Raw genomic sequence first — 21,816 nt, 5'->3', positions numbered from 1 at the left:
CTGAGAGATTAACAATGATCTTTCAAGATTCAGGCATTGTACCGGATGACTGGGAATTTGCAAATGTTACTGTGCTATTTAAGAAGGGTGGGAAGCAGCAGAAAGGAAACTATAGGCCTGTTAGCCTGACATCAGTGGTTGGGAAGTTGTCGGAATCAATTGTTAGAGATGAGATTACGAACTACCTGGAGGCACATGGCAAGATAGGCCAAAGCCAGCATGGTTTCCTGAAAGGAAAATCCTGCCTGACAAACCTACTGAAATTTTTTGAGGAATTTACAAGCAAGGTAGACAAAGGAGATGCAGTAGATGTTGTGTACTTTGATTTTCAGAAGCCCTTTGGCAAGGTGCCACACATGAGGCTGTTTAGCAAGATAAGAGCCCATGGAATTACAGGGAAGTTACTAGAGTGGGTGGAGTATTGGCAGGTCAGCAGAAAAGAGAGAGGGAGTAAAGGGATCCTATTCTGACTGGCTGCCGGTTACCAGCAGAGTTCCATAGGGGTTGGTGTTGGGTCCGCTGCTTTTTACGATGTATGTCAATATTTAGAATACATTATTAATGGATTTGTGGCTAAATTTGCCAATGATACAATGATAGGTGGAGGAGCGGGTAGTGTTGAGGAAACAGAGCCTGCAGAGAGACTTAAATGATTTAGGGGGATGGGCAAAGAAGTAGCAAATGAAATACAATTTTGGAAAATGCACTTTGGTGGAAGAAATAAATGGGCAGACAATTATTTTGATGGGGAGAGAATTCAAAATACAGAGATGCAAAGAGACTTCAATGATACCTTAAAAGTTAACCTCCAGGTTGATTTGGTTGTGAAGGAGACGAATGCAATGTTGGCATTCATTACTAGAGGTATGGAATATAAGAGCAGGAATGCGATGTTGAGACTCTTAAGGCACCCGTGAGACCACACTTGGAGTATTGTGTGCAGTTTTGGGCTCCTTATTTTAGAATGAATATACTGACATTGGATAGGGTTCAGAGAAGATTCACGAGAATGATTCCAGGGATGAAAGGGTTACCGTATGAGGAACGTCTGGCAGCTCTTGAGCTGTATTCCATGGAGTTCGGGAGAATGAGGGGGGACCTCATAGAAACATCCCGAATGTTAAAAGGCCTGAACAGATTAGATATGGCAAAGTTATTTCCCATGGTAGGGGATTCTACGACAAGAGGGCATGACTTCAGGATTGAAGGACGTCCTTTTAGAACAGAGATGCGGAGAAATTACTTTAGTTAGAGGGTGATAAATCTGTGGAATCTGTTGCCATGAGTGGCTGTGGAGGCCAAGTCATTGGGTGTATTTAAGATCGAGATAGATAGGTTCTTGATTAGCCAGGGCATCAAAGGGTATGGGGTGAAAGCAGGGGAGTGAGGATGACTGGAAGAATTGGATCAGCCCTTGATTGAATTGCAGAGCAGACTCGATGAGCTGAATGGCCTACTTCTGCTGCTATATCTTATGGTCTTATCGACTCTATGTCAAGGTGTCTTTGGGGGCTTTTGCTATTCCTTGCATGGTGGGGGGTGCTTCTGCTAGTGCAAGTGAGAGGAAGGGGACGGAGAGGGTCAATGCTGCTTATGCGTGGGAAGTTAGGGTGGGCTTTGGGGTTCTGATACTCCTATCATTCATTCTTTGGGGTTTCTTGTTTCGTGGATGTCTTCGAAGAGTAAAATTTCAGGTTGTATACTGTATATATTCTTTGATATTAAAATTAACCTTTTGAGCCATTTGGTCCCGATCCCACTGCAAGCTTTGATCATCTTCTTCACCGTCTACTACATCCCCAAACTTTGTGTCACCCGCAAATTTGCTGATCCAATTATCCACATTATCATACAGATCACTGATATAGATGACAAATGACAATAGATGCAGCACAGATCCCTGTGGTATGCTACAAGTCACAGAAGCCCTGTCAAAGGAATAACCAACCACAACCACACTTGGTCTTCTTCCATACAGCCAATGTTGAATCCAAATTACTACCTCATCTTGACTGAACTTTCTCAATCAAACTCCCATGTGGAACCTTCTAAAAGGCCTTGCTATATCCATTTGTCTTCATTAACTTTCCTGGTAGCTTCCTCAGAAAATATATAAGATTGGTTAGATATGACTTACTACACACAAAGGCATTTTGACTGTCCCTAATCAGGCCCTGCCTATCCAAATGTTTATTTATCCTGTCCCTTAGAATACCCTCAATAACTTTTCTACTATGGATGTCAGGCTCACTGGCCTACAATTTTCAGGTATATTCTTAGAGCCTTTCTTAAACACTGAAACACCATTATCTATCCTCCAGTCCTCTGGTAAATTATCAATGGCTGAGGAAGTTTTAAATACCTCTGCTAGGATTCCTGTAATTTCTGCAGGACCCAAGGGAACATACTGTCTGGTGCGGATGATCTATCCCCCCTAATTTGCCTTAGACAGCAAACACCTCCTCCTCTGTAATCTGTATAGGTTCCATGAACTCACTACTGCATTGCCTCACATGTATAGACTCCATCTCCCAAGTAAATACAGATCACATAATTCATTTAAGATCTTCCACATCCCCTTCAGCAACATGCATAGATTACCACTCATGTTTCGGAGAACTAATTTTGTCCCTTGCTTATCCATTTGCTCTTAATACATCAATAGAAACCCATAGGATTCTCTTTCACCTTGTCTGCTAGAGTAACCACAGTCCTGCCCCTCATTAATCTTCTTTTAGCCCTCCTGATTTCTGCCTTAAGTTTTCCCTTGTATTTCTTATATTCATCAAGTAACTCACTTGTTCCTGCCTGTCTATACCTGCTATGCAACGCCTTCTTTATCTTAAACTGGGCCTCAATATTTCTTGAAAACCAAGATTCCCTATACCTGTTATGCTTGTCTTTTGTTCTGACAAGAACGTATAAACTCCGTACTTTGTAGGCTTCCCACTTACCAGGTATACCTTTGCCAGATAACAATCTGACCCAATCAACACTTGCCAGATCTTTTCTGATATCATCAAAATTGGCTTTTTTTCCAATTTAGAGTCCCAACTGAGGACCTGACCAATCCTTTTCTATAATTACCTTGAAACTAATTGCATTATGATCATGAGATGCAAAGTGTTGCCCTACACACACTTCTGTCACATGCCCTGTCTCATTTACTGATAGGAGATCTGGTATTGCACTTTCTCTCATTTGGAATTTGATGTACTGATTAAAGAAACTTTACTGAACACATTTGACAAACTGTTTCCCTCTAGCCATTTTACAGTATGGGAGTCCCAGTCAATATGTGGAAATTTAAAATCTGCTGCTATCACAAATTATGCTTCTTGTAAGAGTCTACAATCTCCCTGCAAATATGTTCCTCTAAGTTCCATGGAATTTTGGGTGGGCTATATTATGATCCTATTAAAGTCATTACGCCTTTCTTATTCTTTAGTTCTACCCATAAAGCCTCTCTAGATGACCTTTCTAGTCTGTCCTGACTAAGCTCTGGGTGTGGAATTTTCCCTGATTGATAAGACCCTTTAATTCCTCCCACTTTAACACATCTAAAACAACAGAATCCCAGAACTTTGAACTGCCAGTCCTGCCCCTCACTAATGGCTATGGTAGCACAAACCCACATGCTGATTCATGTCCCAAGCTCATCCTATAATACTCATTGTATTGAAATATATGCAGCTCAGTCCCACCACATTTGACCTTTTGATTCCTGACTTTGTATGTAGGCTTATCAACATCTTTCTCCACAGTGGGTCTTCTATCTATTCTGTCACTATGGTTCCCATTCCCAGAGCTAGTGTACATCAGTGTAGTCCCAGCTGGAACCTCGGCTCCCAGGCAGCTGTAAGACTTGGGAAAGTCACCAGTTTAACTTAAATACATTGATATATTTTCAATGAAACTTACCTGTTTGTTTAAGACGCAGTGCAGGATGAGAATGAAAAAGCCTTGGAAACTGTTAATTACAGTGAAGATGTAAGCCATGACGACAGTCCCCTCATTGAAATGAAACATGCCAAAGATCCATGTACCACCCAAAAGTACAAGCTGGCCAATTGCTGTACACATGAATGATCTGCAAAAAGAAAAAAAATCACTAAGATATTGAATGTCGCAGAGACAATTTCTCCTCTCTAGGTACAATATACTATTGAGGTTCAGATCAGTAGCCTCCCACATACTTATTGTCTTCAACACAAACCCTGGCTTGTCATTCCTTGTGATAATCCATCTCTGGATGAACTAAGCTTCTCTCTGCCCTTTCTGGGTGGAATGGAAAGCTTCTATATTTCAAATCAGAGCAGGCCAGTTCCCCCTGATGCTTTCATCTCTTTTTATCTCTTAGCCAACTATGGTGAATCAAGTTATTTGTCCACTACTCTGTTAAACTCTGCAAGTGTTCTGCCTCTAGAGGCACTGCTTATTTTGTATGCAGTTTGTTTTGTTCAAACGTCACTTCCCATTCATTTCATTTATTTGCATCATTTCTGGTGCATGTTAATTTGGACTTCGACTTGAACCACATATGGTAGATACACATCCATTTCCATCCACTCTTTATTTGCCTCGATATAGCAATATCTCTTCACAAAGTTTTCTCATTTAAAGTCCCTGATGAAAGCTTCCAGCTCAGGTAATATTTTAAGAAGGTGCTTAACTCCCTGCCTAGCTTTGTATGCAACACACAGTAAGGTCAGTAGAGTAGGGTCAGCTGTACCTCACATCCTACATTATAGCAGTAATAAAACTTCAAAAGTTCCTCTAGAATCTAATTTCATTAATTCCACAGGTAACTAAGATAATCCCAGAATACCTTTTTGACTGCAACATGGTAGATGGCATTGTGAACAACATTATTTATGTTATAAGGAAAACTACTCACTGACTAGAGTGGTGATGACATCAAACCTTTCAAGTAGGCAGTTCAGAATGTATAACATAATGATATAATGACCAGTGATTGACAGCCTGTCAGATATGAATGACCAATTTAGTCAATTAGTTCTTTGGGACCTCTTGCATAAATTTAATTTAGGATATTCCATTTTGTCTATGTTACAATGGTGCCAGACACCTTCCTTCTCTAATGCACTGCATTCTTCATGTCTGCTTCATTCATATCCTTTCCTGTTTCCTACGATGGCTGCTCTGAGCCATTTAGTCGACTTCAGCCCTGGGTAGGGTGCATTCATCAATTGTTCCTCTTATCCTGATCTCAGTGTCCTGGCTTAGACTTTCAATGTGTCTCTCCACCCCCCCCACTCCCACCCCCCACCAAATGCTGTTTTAAAACCAGCTCTTCATCTCATTATGGATGCCCATGAACCTTTCACTAAGTCTCTCAGGAGTCATGGACACACTGCATTGCTGTCTGTCCCAATCCCAAACAAATACATCTTCAACATAGCCTTTCAAGATTTATGTGAATGCTGAGGTTAGTTTCATGTGCTTGCAGCCTTTGTAAAATGTCAGCTGCTTGTTATTTAATCAATAGGGATCTACAGTGAAATTTACTTCCTTCTTATAAATTAGAAGAAAATTAATCCACATCTGTGTGTCATTGGTGCTTCTCTTCCTCCAGCATTTTCTATGCATTCCTTTATTTATGTTTTGCTGGTTTCAGGGCTGCATTTTTAAATCATAATACCATAAGATATAGGGCAACGTCGAGTCTGCTCGGTCATTTCATCATGGCTTATCCATTGTCCTCTCAGCCCCGGTCTCCTGCCTTCTCCCAGTATCCCTTCATGCTCTAACCAATCAAGGATCTATCAATCTTTGCCTTAAGTATACATAAAGACTTGGCCTCCACATCTGCTTTTTTTTAAAAAAACGCAGTTACTCTTGCTTGAAATCCATAAGAGAATAAGTCATAGGAGCAGAATTAAGTCATTTGGACCATCAAGTCTGCTCCACCGATTGATCATGGCTGAGTTACTTTCCCTCTCAATTCCGTTCTTCTCTTCTCCTCATAACTTCTGACATCCTTACTAATCAAGAACTTACCAACCTTTGCTTTAAATATACCCAAAGACTTGACCTCCACAGGCACCTGTGCAATCAATTCCACAGATTCACTTCCTTCTGGCTAAAGAAATTCTTCCTCATCTCTGTCCTAAAGGGAAGTCCTTGTCATTCTGAGGTTGTGTCTTCTGGTCCTCAACTTTCACACTATTGCAAGCATGCCCTCCACGTCAACACTATCTTGGCCGGTCAATTTTGGATAGATTTCAGTGAGATCCCCTCCCCCTTATTCTTCTGACCTCCAGCAAGTAAAAATCAGGTCATATTCAGTTATTGTCATTCAACGGTACACATCTATACTGGCAAACGAAATAACGTTCATCCGGACCAAGATGCACAACACAAAACTTATAATTCATACACGTAATACATAAAGCAATAATATCACAAACAAATTAACAAATACTAAGGTGTTTATATATGATACAACTTAAAAAGTAAACAGTATAATGCTACTGATGCTTCATACATGATGAGATCTGGGTGGTGGCAGAGAATTCAGTAGCCTTATGGCCTGGGGGAAGAAGTTGTTTCTCATTCTAGCAGTTCTTTACCCAATGCTACAGAACCTTCTGCCTGATGTTAGGGATCTAAGAGATTGTTGGATGGATGGGAAAGATCATTAACAATGCTAAGGGCCCTGCGTATGCAGCACCCTTTTAAGTATCTTTAATGGCTAGGAGAGAGACCTTGATGATCCTCTGAACAGTTTTCAGAACCCTTTGTGCGGACTTGCAGTCAGATGCCTTGCAGTTCCCATACCAGGCACTGATGCAACTGTTCACGGCACATTCTATGGTACGCCTGTACGGGACCAGAGCTATCAAATGTGTCTCATATATTAACCCTTTCATTCCCAGGTTCATTCTTTTAAACTTCCCCTGGACTCTCTCCAATACCAACACTTCCTTCCTTAGAAAAGGGGCCAAAAACACCTCACAATGTCCCAAATGTGATCTGATCAATGTCAGAGTCTCAGCATTATAGCCTTGCTTTAATATTATCACCTTCTTTAAATAAGTGCTAACATTGCATTTGCCTTCTTAACACCAACTCAAACTGCAATTTAACCTTCAGGGAATTCTGCACCTCTAATTTCCAAATTTGCTTCCCATTTTAAAAATAGTCGAAGAATTTATTCCTTCTAACAAAATGCATGACCATACGCTTCTCTGCATTGTATTTCATCTGCCACTTCTTTGCCCATTTTCCCAATCTGTCCAAGTCAGTGAAATCCAATTAATTCAGTGACAATGGCTTGTGAACAATAGCAAATAAAGTTTTTAATTACCTCACTTTCTTATAGTGTGGTACGTCCGAGTTGAGCATTGAAAATTTATCAGCCAATTTCCATATGGTAATAATGAAGAAAATTAAATTCAACTACAAATCGAAAAATGAAAATTAGTTTTCAACATTGAACATTGCTGCCTGTTTAGTAGTTAAATAAATATATCAATTGCCTTTCCTCCTCATCAAGAATGTCTGCAGAATTCTACGTCAAGCAAAATGCACTCAGTGGCAATTTTATTATGTCCTGTACATAACAAAGTGGCCACTGGGTGTAACTCCATGTAATTGGGTGGATACTGTAAATCAGAAAATCAACAGCTAATTAAAGCATAGCAGGATGCCACAAACAGCCATAATTCTGTCTTAAATCTACTGAAAAGTCACACTGTTGTTTTCAGGTGAAGTGCTAAACAGGTGACACAGTGGTACAGCTTATGATATTAATAAAAGCATGCAGACATGCCCAAGAGGTTCAATTATTGTCCAAACATCAGAATGCAGAAGAAATGTGATCCAGGTCACTTTCATCAACTTGATTCAATCCCGAATTTAGGTGCTGCCTGTGTGGCGTTTGCATGTCTCCCACTGACTGTGGATATATCCTCCAAATGCTCTGGTTTTGTCCCACAGCCCAAAGGCGTTCTGATTGAGGATGGTGGGGGGGGGGTTAATTATCCCTAGTATATGCGTGAGTGGTCGTAACTGGAGAGAATTAATGGGAATGTCGGGAGAATTAAAATGGAATGTTGTAGTGTTAATGTTAACTTGGTGGTTAACTAACCTATTATATAAAATTATGATGGATATAGATAGAGTGAATGCAAGGAGGCTTTTTCCACTGAGGCAAGGGGAGAAAAAAAAAACAGAGAACATGGGTTAAGGGTGAAGGGGGAAAAGTTTAAAGGGAACGTTAGGGGGGGCTTCTTCACATGGAGAGTGGTGGGAGTGTGGAATGAGCTGCCAGACGAGGTGGTAAATGTGGGTTCTTTTTTAACATTTAAGAATAAATTGGACAGATACATGGATGGGAGGTGTATGGAGGGATATGGTCTGTGTGCAGGTCAACGGGACTAGGCAGAAAATGGTTCAGCACAGTCAAGAAGGGCCAAAAGGCCTGTTTCTGTGCTGTAGTTTTTCTATGGTTTCTATGGTTTTTCTAGGTGGTTGAAGGGGGAATGGACTCAAAGGGCTATAGGTCCTGTTTCTGTTCTGTGAGGATCTTTCTCTAGAACTGGGGAAACCCACCACCATTCAACATCTTTTTTATTTTCTCTGTCTAACTGACAGTTTGTGTCTAATCTCCAGTTCAGATATGGTCTTCTCTCCACCACCACCTGCTGAACTTCAAACACTTCTCTCAGCCCATGGATGCTGCCTCATTTATTGAGTTGTTGTGGTTATGGAATTAGGTTTTATTTGGGTGGGAGTAGGAAAATATAAGATTGGAGCATTGCTGGAAAAGATTACCAGTGGCACAAAAGTCTTCTGTTCTCAGTGTCTGTTCATCCCCCACTGGAGAGGGGGATTTTGTGCCTGAATGAAGGAGCAAAAAAGTGTATGATGCTGAGGCAACAAATCACATACAGTGAAAGGAGGGCTTTTACAGTTGACAGTAGTGCAGTGGCTCGTATGACATTTTTCTGCTCAGGATGTCTGAGTTTGGTGTTCAATACCAACACCATCTGTAAGGAGTCTGTACATCATCTCCATGGAATTTGTGGGCTTCTTCTGGATGCTTTGGTTTTGTCCTACAGTCTAAAGATGTACTAGGCTAATTGGTCATTGTAAATTACCCCAAATTAGGCTGGTGTTTAGTTGGGTTTGCTAAGTGGTGCGTTTCAAAGAGCCAGAAGGGCCAATTTCACGCAGTTGCTAAATAAATAAAAGGGGAGACCGTGATTGTAAAAGGAGCAGGGTAGAGAATGACATAAGAAGAGTTTTTGTCTTCCTGGAACGGAAGGAGCCTTAAGGGAAAGAAGCTCCAAGAAGTGCAATAACTCTGATGGACTTCATTAAGGATTACCAACTTCATATTGTAGTTGCAACGATGGTGAAGATTTACAACAGACTGCAGTCAGCAAAGATAGGCAGCAACCACCACCACAATTATTCTAAACACTGTTGTTCCACAAAGTTGTCTCTTCTACTTGCTGTACAGCCAAGACTGTATGGCCAGATTCTGCTCTAGCTCCATGTACAAGTCTGTGGATAGTATCATTGTGGTGGTCTGTATCTCAATTAATGAGTTGGCGTACAGGGGAAGATAGAACTTTGTAACTGGTGTCATGACAACATTTCCCTGAATGTCAGAAAAATGAAAAAAGCTGGTCATTGACCACAAAGCAGATGATGCACATGCTCCTGCTTACACCAATTGCATTGACGTTGAGAACTTCATGGCTCCAGGAGTGAACATTACTTGTCCTTGTTCAACAATGTAAACAACATGACCAAGAAAGCTCACCCATTCCTCTACATCCTAAGGAGGCTAAAGAAATCTGGCATGCCCCATTGACCCTTACCAATACACCATGGAAAACATCCTGTCGTTGCATAACAAACTGGTATGGCAATTGTTCTGCATGTTACTGCAAGAAACTGCTGAGGGTTATGGACATCATGGAAGCTAGACTCTCCTTCGTGGAATCTATCTTAACCTCACTGCCTCAGTAAAGCAGCCAGACCCCACCCACCCCAGAGATTCACTCTTCCCTCCTTTCTCATTGAGCGGAAGACACAAAAGCCTGAAAGCACATACCACCAGGCTCAAGGACAGCTCCTCCCCTGCTGTAATAAGATTAGTAAATGGTTCCATTGTACAATAAGATAGGTTTTTGATCTTACAATCTACCTTGTAATGATCTTGATACTAACTGTTTACCTGCTCTGCACTTTCTCTGTAACTGTTAAACTTTATTCTAATTGTTACTGTTTTTAACCTTGAGCTACCTCATGATCTGATCCATATGAACAATATAAAAGACAAACCTTTCACCGCATCTCAGTACATATGACAAGAATAGACCAATTCCAATCTTATTTCACAGTGCTAGTTTTGAACTTACTCCGATAATAGCACAGACTGGTCCAATAAAAGCAAAGATGAATCCAGATTTGAAGTTCAACCAGCAACTTGAAGAGGAGAGAAAAAAAATTAAAATGGCTAGGTAAAGTGGAATTCATTGAAGGACTTAATTGCACGGCAAGGTTTGTGGTTGATTTGTTCCAGACAACAGTACAAGCTGCGGAAGGATTTCACTGTCCTTGACTTTCCTGGAGTATTTTCTTACCTTTTCCTCATTGAAATCCTGACTGAAAAATTCTCTTGCATAGTGCTATATTGTATACCTTGTGTAGTGAGCTTTAGCGAAAACATCCCACATTACCTTTCAACCATACACTTCCCAAAGTTTCACTGATGTCCTTCGTATGTTGTGTATGCAAGTGCGCATATACACATACATTCAGAGGTCTCCTGATGTATGCTGTAAAATCACGTGATATGCTGTACACATTTTGACACTACATGCAAAAATAAATCTGCGTGTTGTGGACCTAAGAGCTGGTGGGACACTCACACCATTAACTGCAATATTAACTATTGACCTTAACTGGTCCTTGTAGATTAATGAGCACATTCTCTGGGAAATCGCTCATCAGTTGGATGGTATCTTTGCCACACACCATACCCACTGTCACTAATAAAGTCTTTTTGTACCCAATGAACTCTTTTCCTTGACTACATTGCACATTTAGACAGAGGTGTAACATAAAGATTTTTACTCCTCATGTATGTGAAGGATGTAAGTAATAAAGTCAAGTCAATTTAATTCAGTTCCCACGTCACAACCAATAGTTTGTTTGGCCCTGTTGGATATCAAGTTCAGGTTCAGGTTTATTGTGTTCTGATTGTACATATATAAAATCAAATGAAACAACATTCCTCCAGACTACTGCTGGATATTTTGACCTGATACATTGAAAATAGGTAAGGTGGCATCTATGAAGATAGATTAAGAGTCTGAAACCCCCTAAGTGGCAAAGAAGGTGGGAAGATAGGGCAAAGGAATATCTGTGATAGGTTGAAACAGGGTCAATGGGTTGAAGGACAGTTAGAGAATTATTGTGTTTCTTTGTCTGTGATGTGTTGGTAATGGCAGAGTTGTGGGATCTGGTTGGGTTGTGAGGGAGAGAAAACCTAAACCATGACAATGGTGTTGGGTTCTGATGCAGATCACAGAAGTAAATTCCCTCATGTTAGAAAAATTATATGATGCCAGAAAAAACAAGCGCTCTGTCTGCCCATTGATACAATTAAATAGAACATCTATAGAAACAAGTATAACATGCCTGACCAAGAACTGCACCCCAGGGATTACTTGGAGTATGGATATATTCCCATGGGAAACAGCCAAGGTGCTGGGAATTCCAGGAAAGCTAACCAGCAAGAGGAACACTTGGTGAAAGGTATCTATAGCACTGATGATGATATGACAAAAGACAGTTCATTCTGAGCTACTATTAAAATAATTTATCAGGACCTTGCAATGAGTAGGTGCACAGCAGACTCTTCAGAAAAACACTGAGATACCCATAGGTACACAATGGAATTCCCGCTCATAAACAGTGACTGATAACAGATCTCATCACAAACATCGACTATTATAGATGATGCCTGACTTGTTGAGTTCCTCCAGCATTCTGTATATGCTGCTCAAAATTTCCAGCATCTGTAGAATCTTGTGTGGATGAACAGTAACTCTGATTATGTATAAACTGCAGAGAAGTGTTGTGAACTCTAAGAGAGACAGGATGCATGTGGTCCAGGGGAAAACTGGCCTTTATAAAAGTCCGTATCACAAACTGGAAATGTTAGGTGGTGGTTGCAAGAAAACATTTGGAACCAACATTTTCCACTTCAACTCACTGTAAAATAAATATTCCACATTAACTTTGTACAAATTAGGAGCAAGACCAATCATTCAAGTGCTCAAATCTTGAGCAATTGAATCATTAGGGCAAAGATGGATGCAGAAAAATGTGGATAGAAACAAGATAGTCAGCATGGACGTGGCAGGATGAAAGGTTTGTTTCTGTGCTGGATGATAATGATTGTAGGTAATCTGATTGTGACCACAACCATACGATAACATTTCATCTTCTCACTTACAAAGGTGTGTAAAGTCTGGAGCAAGGTAAACAATTCAGATTAAAAACAATTAAATAAAAGACTGATAGTTTTAGGTGACCAAAACAAGTCTAATAGAAAACCAAGGTATGAAATATCATATGCTAAAAGGAAATGGAAAACATCACTTGATTTCAGTGTGGGTGAAGCATTGGAGCGTGGCTTAGGCAGGTAAAAAGCTGTGTAAGGATAGTAGTGTGTAAGGATAGAGGTGAAAGAGAAATCTGTTTCAGTAGCTCAGAGTGTGGCTCTGATGAAAGGGCTAGGATTTATCTCGGGTAAAAGGAGAATTCATCTCAGATGGCAGAATGATGTGAAACTAGGAATGCTGGACGTTCCTAACAAGTCAGTTAGGTGAGAGAATAGTGTTTATTAGTTAGACATGACAACCAGCGTGTCTTTAGGCTGCAAGCATTAAATCCTTTGGTGACATGAGCCAGGTCTAATGCTGCTGGCAGGTGCTCCATTTTTTAACTCTAATGTTGGCAGAAAGACAAAGGAAAGTTCTCCAACTGTGAAGAAGACAGGTCATGCCTTCAAAGGGAGGATAATGGAAAGTCTGACAAGTGCGTATCAGTGCACCGATATGCTGAAATTACATCAATAAGACAAGCAAAGGCAAAAAGTACACCAAGAGCAGTTTCTCCAGGAGTGGGTTCTGTGATAAGCACCTTGCAACCACAGGGTAATGGGTGTCCAATGGCAGGATGAATAACAGTAGCTGCAGGATCACAAGACCATAAGACACAGAATCAGAATCAGGTTTATTATCACCGGCATGTGATGTGAAATTTGGTAACTTAGCAGCAGCAGTTCAATGCAATACATAATCTAGCAGAGAGAGAGAGAAAATAATAATAATAATAAACAAAACATAATAATAAATAAACAAGCAAATCAAGCCCATCAGGTCTGCTCCACCACTCCATCATGGCTGATTTATTAACCCTCTCAACCTCATTCTTCTGCCTTCTTCATGTAACCTCTGACTTGCTAACTAATCACGAACCTCTCAGCACCCACTTTAAATATACTCAATGACTTGGCCTCGACAGTAATCCATAACGATGAATTTGACAGATTCACTACTCTCTGTCTAATGAAATTCCTTCTCTTCTCATTCTAAATGGATGTCTCTCTATTTTGAAGCTGTGCCCTTACAAGGGGTGATTGATATGTTCATGGCGTCAGGTAGAAGGAGATGAGTTACTAACTTCAAACTTTCTGCATAATCACTCAAAGAGTTGACCTGCACTCTATAACGAGAGTTGTATAACTGATCTCCTTCTACCATAGGCTACGAACATATCAATCATCCCTGCTGTGGACCACTACTGGAGGTCCAAGATGCCGACTTCTACAAGGAAGAGATCCGTATGCTCCACGATCGCTGGACTAAGTGTGTAAATGTAGGAGGGGACTATGTTGAAAAATAAATGTGCTAGGTTTTCTAAAGTTGATTCCTTCTACCTTAGGCCAGGAACTTATCAATCACCCCTCATATATGTGCCCTAGACTTGCTCATATTAGGGAACATCCTCTTCATATTTACTCTCTCCAGGACTTTCAATATTCAATAGGTTTCAATGAGATCCCCCCTCTCTCCATCAAGTACCAACTCAAATCTAACAGAACTCTTCATAGATTAACCCTTTCATTCTAGACCTTCAATGTCAGTGCTTTTTTTAGACTGACTGAAATACAGCGTGGAATAGGCCATTCCGGCCCCCTTGAACCATGCTGCCCAGCAAGTGAGAGCACACGGAAGAAACCCATGTGGTCATGGGGAGAACATACTAACTCTTTACAGGCAGTGGCAGGATTGAACCCAGGTCACTGCTACAGTAATGCATTGTGCAAACCTCTGTGCCACAATGCTGGCCTAGATATGGGGCCGAAAACTGCTCACAATACTTTAAGTACAGGCTTATAATGTTTTATCAAAGCCTCAACATCATACCTTTGCTCTTATATTCTAGTCCTTTTGAAATAAATACTACCTCTTACTTAACCTGCAAGTTAACCTGCAGAGGGGGATCACAAAGGTGAAGAAAGAGGACTGGGTCAAGACAATAGAGACTTATGGAGAAGAGGAGTTCAGTGGGTAATAAAATGGACGAGTTCACAGCGCTAGCCAAGCATCAGAGAACATTTTGGGAGTGCAATCTTATGTGTTTCACTGGAACGGGGCTGCACGAGGACATACCCGATCAAAACTTCTCCATGGACGGCTTCCAGACCGTTCCGGCTGACCGGAAATGCACTGAGAGCGGTAAGCGTAAAGGAGTTGGGTGGTTACTGTTCTGGTTAACAACAGATGGTGCAATCCGGGTCATATTACGATCGAGGAACATGTTTGTAGACCGGATATTGAACTTTTTACTGTTGGACTTCAGCCACATTCCACCGAGATACAACACTGGGTGGCACAGGAGGTCATTCCTGCCTGTGGCCATTGAACTTGCAGCTCCTCCCGTGGAGGGTCAGACACCCTGAGCCAACAGACTGGTCCTGGACTTATTTTCCATCTGGCATAGTTTGCATTTTGTTGTTTGATTGTTTGTGGTTTTTGTATTGCTATATTTACGCTCTATTCTTGGTTGGTGCGGCTGTAACGAAACCCAATTTCCCTTGGGATCAATAAAGTTTATCTATCGATCTATCTATCTATATATCTATAATTTCTAAGGAGTCCTGTAAAAGGACTCCCACATCCCTTTGCACCTCTGATTTTTGAATTTTCTCCCCCTTTAGGAAATATTTAACACCTTTATTCCTTCTACAACACTATATTTCACCTGTCTGTTTTTTTGCATATTTGCCCAATCTCTCTAAGTTCTTCCGAAGATTGCCTGCGTCCTCAACTCTAACTGCCCCTCCACCAATACTTGTATCAGACTTGGCCACAAAGCCATCAATCTCATCACCCAAATTGTTGACATTTAACATCCTTGTCAAAGGTCTTCTGAAAATCCATATAAACAACATCCACTGGTTTTTGTTTGCCTATTTTGCCTGTTATTTCGTCCGAGAATTCCAGCATATTTGTCAGGCAAAATTGCTCCTTAAAGAAACCATGCTGACTTTGGCCTACCTTATGATGAGCCTCATCCTTACGAGTGGATTCCAACATCTTCCCAAACAGTGAAGTCAGGCTAACTGGCCTGCAAGGCTATTTCTTCTGCCTCTATCCCTTCTTAAAGAATGGAGTAACATTTGCTATTTTTCAGTCATCTGGAACCATTCCAGAATCTAGTGATTCTTGAAAAATCATTACTAATGCCTCCACAATCTCTTCAGCTACCTCTTTCAGAGTGTTGGGGTGCAGTCCAAGTGGTCTGGGTGACTAATGTACCTTCAAACCTTTCAGCTTCAAGTATCTTCTCCTTTGTAATGGCAACTATACTCACTTCTGCCCCAGACACTGTCAAATTTCTGGCCTACTGCTAGTATCATACACAGAGAAGACTGACACAAAATACTTGAAAGTTTGCCTGCTATTTCTTTCTTCTTCATTACTACCTTTCAGCATCATTTTCCAGAAGAATGATATCCACTCTCACCTCTGTCTTATTCTTTATATATCTGGAGAAATTTATAGTATTTTTTATACATTATTGGTTAGCTAGTCTTCATTTTATTCTTATGGTTTTTAGATGTCACCTGTTGGTTTTTTAAAACTACCAAATTCTCTAACTTCTCACTAATATTTGCTACATTATATGCCCTCGTTTTTGCTTATATGCTGTCTTTGACTTGCCTTGTCAGCTGCAGTTGCCTCATCCTCTCTTTAGAATACTTCTTTATCTTTGGGATTCATCTTTCCTGTGCCTCCCAAATTGCCCCAGAAGCCCCAGCCATTGTTATTCTACTGTCATCCCATTTATTGTCCCATTCCAATGAACCTTGGCCAGCTCTTTTCTCATGCCTCTAATTCCTTTAACTCCACTGAAAATCTGATATGTGTGACTTCACCTCCATCTCAAACTGCAGGGTGTATAATATTGTGGTCACTGCCTCATAAGTTCCTTACCTTAAGCTCCCTAATCAAATATGGTTCACTACACAACACCCAATCCAGGAATTACCTTTCGCTTAGTGGTTCCAACCACAAGCTACTGTGAAAATCCATCTCATAGGCATTTTACAAATACCTTCTCTTGGGACCTAGCATCAACTTGAGTTTCCCAATCTAACATTGCATGCCTTTTCTATCTCCCTTTGTAATATATAAGCAATGATTAGATCTTCACAGCCAACTATGACAATGAATCGCCATCCTCTGCCTAAAGAAATTTTCGCCATTTCTGTCCTAAGGACATGTCTCTGTTCGAAAGGGAATCGACACATGTCAAGAGAAGAGTGTAGGTAGCGTATGTGGAAGTTCACAGTCCAGGAAGTGACTGAGAACTGCAGCTTCCTATTGTGCTTTGAGAAGGTTCGGAATATGGCTTTGAGATCAGGTCAGGCCATCTGCTCTAGTTACCCAAAGAACTGGTCTCCATATTATCCACATCTGGTTAAAAGGGGAATGACAGTGGAGTGGCTGGGAATATGGGTGGACGGTATTTTAGCAAAGGGGGGGAAACAGAATCAGATTTAATAACACATGCATATGTTTTGAAATTTGCTGTTTTGCAGCAGTAGCAGTAATAAATAAATCTATAAATTAGAATAAGAAATATATTAAATTAAATAATGTATTCAAAATAAAGCAAAAATAGTGAGGATTGAGGAAGGGAATAAGATGTTTCTAACATGTTGAGTGTGTGCTTTCAAGATCCTGTAACTCCTCCTTGATGGTAGCAATGAGAAGAGAATACGGATTGGGCGATAGAGATCACCTTTTTAAGGTATTGCCTTTTGAAGGCATCCTCAGTGCTAGGGAAGATAGTGCCTATGATGGAGCTGACTAAATTCACAAATTTCTGCAGCTTTTCTCGATCCTGTGCAGTGACCTTTTCATTGCCTGACGGTGATGCAACCAGATAGAATGCTCTCCACGGTATACAGTACATGTAGAAATATGCAAGAGTATTTGGTGACATACTAAGTCTCTTCAAACTTCTAATGAAATAGAGCTGCTATTGTACCTTTGTAATGGCATCAATATGTTACTGCAGCCAGGGGCTTTGTTTGGAGATGGGTGGGATTATTAACGAGAGAGGAGGGATTAATGCAGGGTGCAATGTTAATGTGGTGATGGTGGTGGAGTTCTTGCAGAGATGGGCATGGTTACTGTATGGAGGGCAGGGTTACTGATGAAAGCAGAAGAATTTTTGTAGAGATGGGTGGGTTTACTGATGAAAGGGGTCGAGCTACAGTGTAAATGGCTGATGACACTAGGGTGGGCAGTTACTGGTGAAAGTGGAGGAGTTATTGTGGAGATGAGTGGGGTTACTGATGAAACGGGTGGGGCTACTGTGGAGATGAGTGAGGTCATGGTAGAGAGGGCAAGATTACTGACAAAAAAGGTGACGTTATTGCAGAGATGGTCAGGGCTATTGTATGGAGGGTAGGTTCACTGATGAAAGGGTTGGGATTACTATAGCAACAGGAATTCTGCAGATGCTGGAAATTCAAGCAACATACATCAAAGTTGCTGGTGAACGCAGCAGGCCAAGCAGCATCTATAGGAAGAGGCGCAGTCGACGTTTCAGGCCGAGACCCTTCGTCAGGACTGACGAAGGGTCTCGGCCTGAAACGTCGACTGCGCCTCTTCCTAGGGATTACTATAGGGTGAGTTGGGTTACTATGGATATTGGAAGAGTCTCTATGCGATGAGTGAGAGTATGGTGATGGGGCAGGAGATGATATTGACAGGAGGGCTAAAAAAAAATAAGCAGTGCTTTCAGGGAAGTGGCCTCATCATACACTGGAGTTATGTTAGCTGTTTGTTGACTGCTGCACTTGGAAGATGCTGGGCCTAGCTCATGGCAAAGAGCAAGTAGTAAGGAATTCTTTTTTGTTGCCTCTTATAAAAAGTATCCTGAGCAGCTGTGAACAGTTGCTGGTAACCATTAAAACAAAAGAGGTTCTGCAGATGCTGGATATCCAGAGCTAGACACAGTGAGTTCCTCCAGAGTTTTGTAAGTCAGATAACATCAAGTAGAGGAATAAATGGATGTTTTGAGTCAAGATCCTTTATTAGGTGGTAACCACATTACAAGTTTGCTCTATTCAGAGAGCAGAGGAGATTCCAGCAGCACAGTCAGACAGTATGCAGCAAGGTGCAAGAAGGAAGTGAGGATATAGTACAAAGGGAAATAACAAGAAAATATGCAGAAAATAAACAATTGCAATTCATTCTTTTGCATATTTACAGTAAATAAATTCCTGAAATGATAACCAAATTTACAAACTTGTATTTTTAATTGTAACCAAACTCAAGGAAATTGTAAACCTCTCAATGAGCTATTGATAATATAAATCTTCAAAGTAAGTTTTTATTCACCTTCCCCTGTTTAAAGGGGGAAGTGCAGTATGAGGGGATATCCTGGCTGGTGCATTCCTGTTCCTGGAAGGGCAGGCGCTTTGTGGTACATCATTGTGATGATGTCTGCTGCAGCATTTGCTAAAGATCAGCTTTGACAAGACATACCACCATCACTTTGTCATTCCAGTGAAGAAAGGACAGTGATTCAGCTGTAGAGATCAGTTGAGCAGAGTTCACGAACTCTACACCACAAGTGGATGTTAGGGTGGCAGGAAAGAAAAGATTCACACTAACTGATTGATTACTTTAGAATGTTCTGTTTTCAAATTTTCCAGTAAGATACAGCAATCTAATAAAACTATCATTTTAGAGGCATCATTGAAATAAGGAAAAATGTTGTTGAGGGTAGAAACTCCATACTTACTTAGATGTACTATAAGCATTAATATTGTAGGCCGCTGTGACAATGACAATGATAAGAGGAGAACCATAGCCGACCAGGAAGAGATACTTCTTCTGAAGACTCCTTGAATGGAAGACCTTTACCACCATGAAATAAAGCTGAATTCCTTCCAGAAGCATCCAAGCAAAACAGACCAGGAACAGGTAGTGAAGACATATGGCCACAATCTTGCATCCCAACTGTAAAAACATACACATTCCAAATATATAGTCAGGACACCATATGTTATTAATTTTAATCAACTGTACCAGTTCTTAGCCTTTTTCTCTGCTAATCCATACAAGCGATGTGGCAATCACAACATTTATTGTCCATCCCTTTGTCACTCTGATCAGATTACTCCACTTGGTGGGTCTGGAGTCACATAAACAAGATAAGAACTGCAGTTTTCCTGGTAGACATGAAAGAACCAATACTCGTTTTTTTTAATAACAATCTAGTAGTGATGGCAATAAGATTGGCTTAAATAGAAATAGACTGCTCTGGTGGGATATTAACAAAACAACAATCCAGACCTGAACCAATAGCTTAGCCATTTGGACACTTAATCCCTGGTATCTGCTGAAATGCTGATCATAGAGCAATCTGCTGAATTGCTGATCACATCCCTCTTTCTACCTCCCCTGGTAGCACATTCTTCTATGTATATGTCAACAGGGAGACTTTGTCCTTTTGTCCCTTTCTCCACTGGCCATTTGATCTCTGACCCTGAATTATATGTGTCCAGTCAAAAGCAAACCTGATACTCATTTATCCTCAGCAATTTAGATTTTATCTCTATGATCTATGCCATTTTTTTCCATGTTGAGGTACCAAGTCTCTTTAATGAGCTTTCCATCCCCATCACAACATGAATAGTCTCTAACACTCTGTACTGTATCACCCCTGTCTTGGGACACCGCCCTGTGCCAATAATATGCCACATCATGTTTACCCATCACAACAGCTTCTGGCCCAAAATGGGTAGTGTTCCATATTCAGATAAAATGTTCATCTTTCTGCATTGATTTTCCCTTTGTAATTTCACTCTCTTTCTCCCTTTCTCTCAGCCCATAATAACACTGCTATCCTTCAGTCAATTCACTTAGAATTACAGAGATATACAAACACTTATGCCCTGACCATCAAATTTGCATCTTTATGAATTTCATTTTCCAGCCTGGTCTGTAGCAATATTTGCTTTGAAGCATCAACTCCTCACCTAGATGATTGGAGTCTCTGTCTCCCCCTCCACAGACAGTGAATTCCTGGTTTCAGTCACCTTCTTAGTGAAAATAATAATCAAATTCACTCCAATTTTCCTACCGTAAACCTATGCCTTCTAGCTTTAGATGCCTCTGCTATGGGGCAAGATTTCCTATTATCTCTTCTGGCAGAATTAAATTCCATCATCCATTGTTCTGCCTATCCTAGCGACTGATCAATATATTCTGTCACTATAACACTACCTGCAGACTTACAGATCCTACCTCCTAGATTTACATCATAAACATAGAACAGTATAGCACAGTATAGCTCTTTGACCCCAACATTCCTGTGGTACACCGCTAGTTACAGACACAATGGCAAAAACAACCCTTGGCCACTACTCTCTGTCTCCAATAAATTTGCTACATTGCCCTGATCTCTTGGCTTTGACCCAATCAGGGATAGGTTTCCCATGTAAAACCTAGTCAAAGGCCCTAATAAAGTCCAGGTAGACAATATATAACTGCACCACTCTTATTAAAACATTCCAGTATATCAGATGGGATCTCGCCTCAAATTGTGTCATTGTTGTGGACCTCATACTTGAAACCAATGTAGGTTTAAGGGGAAAACTTGCAGAAAATGCAACAAAGTAGGACACATACAAGAGAACATGCTAGTCAGACAAAAAGAGCATCAAACTGCATACTGTTGAAGAAAAATCTGATAATGATGAAAGTGACACAGGCTTAAGATTTACAATGTAAAAACTAACCTGAGATAAGCAATATGGCTTATACCAGAAGAAAACAGCAAATTAAGTAAAATAGAACTGACCACCAATTCAGCTGTTTTTTCTGTCATTCCACAAAATGAGTTTGAACAATATTTCAAATATACTGAACTGAATCCTGCAGATATCCAACTTGAGAAAAGATCGTTCCTGTGGGGATGACATTTGGAACAGTGAAATACACTGGGACCTTTTGGCTGTTGTAAAAGCAGGAGGACCAGCATTGATTTGCTGAAACTTGACTGGAAATCCACCCACCATTTGAATGCCACATCCCCTGCAATAAAGTCAACTAAAAGTGAATTAAGAAAAGTACTGGATGATGCCACAGTGGTGTTCTAGAATAGCACTGGAAAACATATCAAGGGTAAAATAATGTTAAATGTAAATGCCACACTAAGTTTTATAAAGCCATC

The 21,816-nt window shown here is 40.6% G+C and overlaps 1 protein-coding gene across 1 annotated transcript in view; it reads right to left on the bottom strand.

The window, feature by feature from the left end:
• Positions 1-21,816, bottom strand: part of LOC134339366 (adhesion G protein-coupled receptor E5-like) — a 137,129-nt gene that overhangs the window by 14,952 nt on the left and 100,361 nt on the right. The window contains exons 14-17 of the mRNA XM_063035806.1: positions 19,381-19,598; positions 10,398-10,464; positions 7,331-7,422; positions 3,922-4,090 (exon numbers count right to left, since the gene is read on the bottom strand). Coding sequence (XP_062891876.1) covers positions 3,922-4,090; positions 7,331-7,422; positions 10,398-10,464; positions 19,381-19,598 — 546 coding nt within the window. The remainder of the gene's footprint in view (positions 1-3,921; positions 4,091-7,330; positions 7,423-10,397; positions 10,465-19,380; positions 19,599-21,816) is intronic.

Source organism: Mobula hypostoma, chromosome 29 (genome assembly GCF_963921235.1).
Source record: "Mobula hypostoma chromosome 29, sMobHyp1.1, whole genome shotgun sequence".
NCBI classification, from domain to species: domain Eukaryota; kingdom Metazoa; phylum Chordata; class Chondrichthyes; order Myliobatiformes; family Myliobatidae; genus Mobula; species Mobula hypostoma.
Note: the sequence above shows the minus strand (reverse complement) of the source record. Positions and strands in the feature narration are given on the sequence as shown.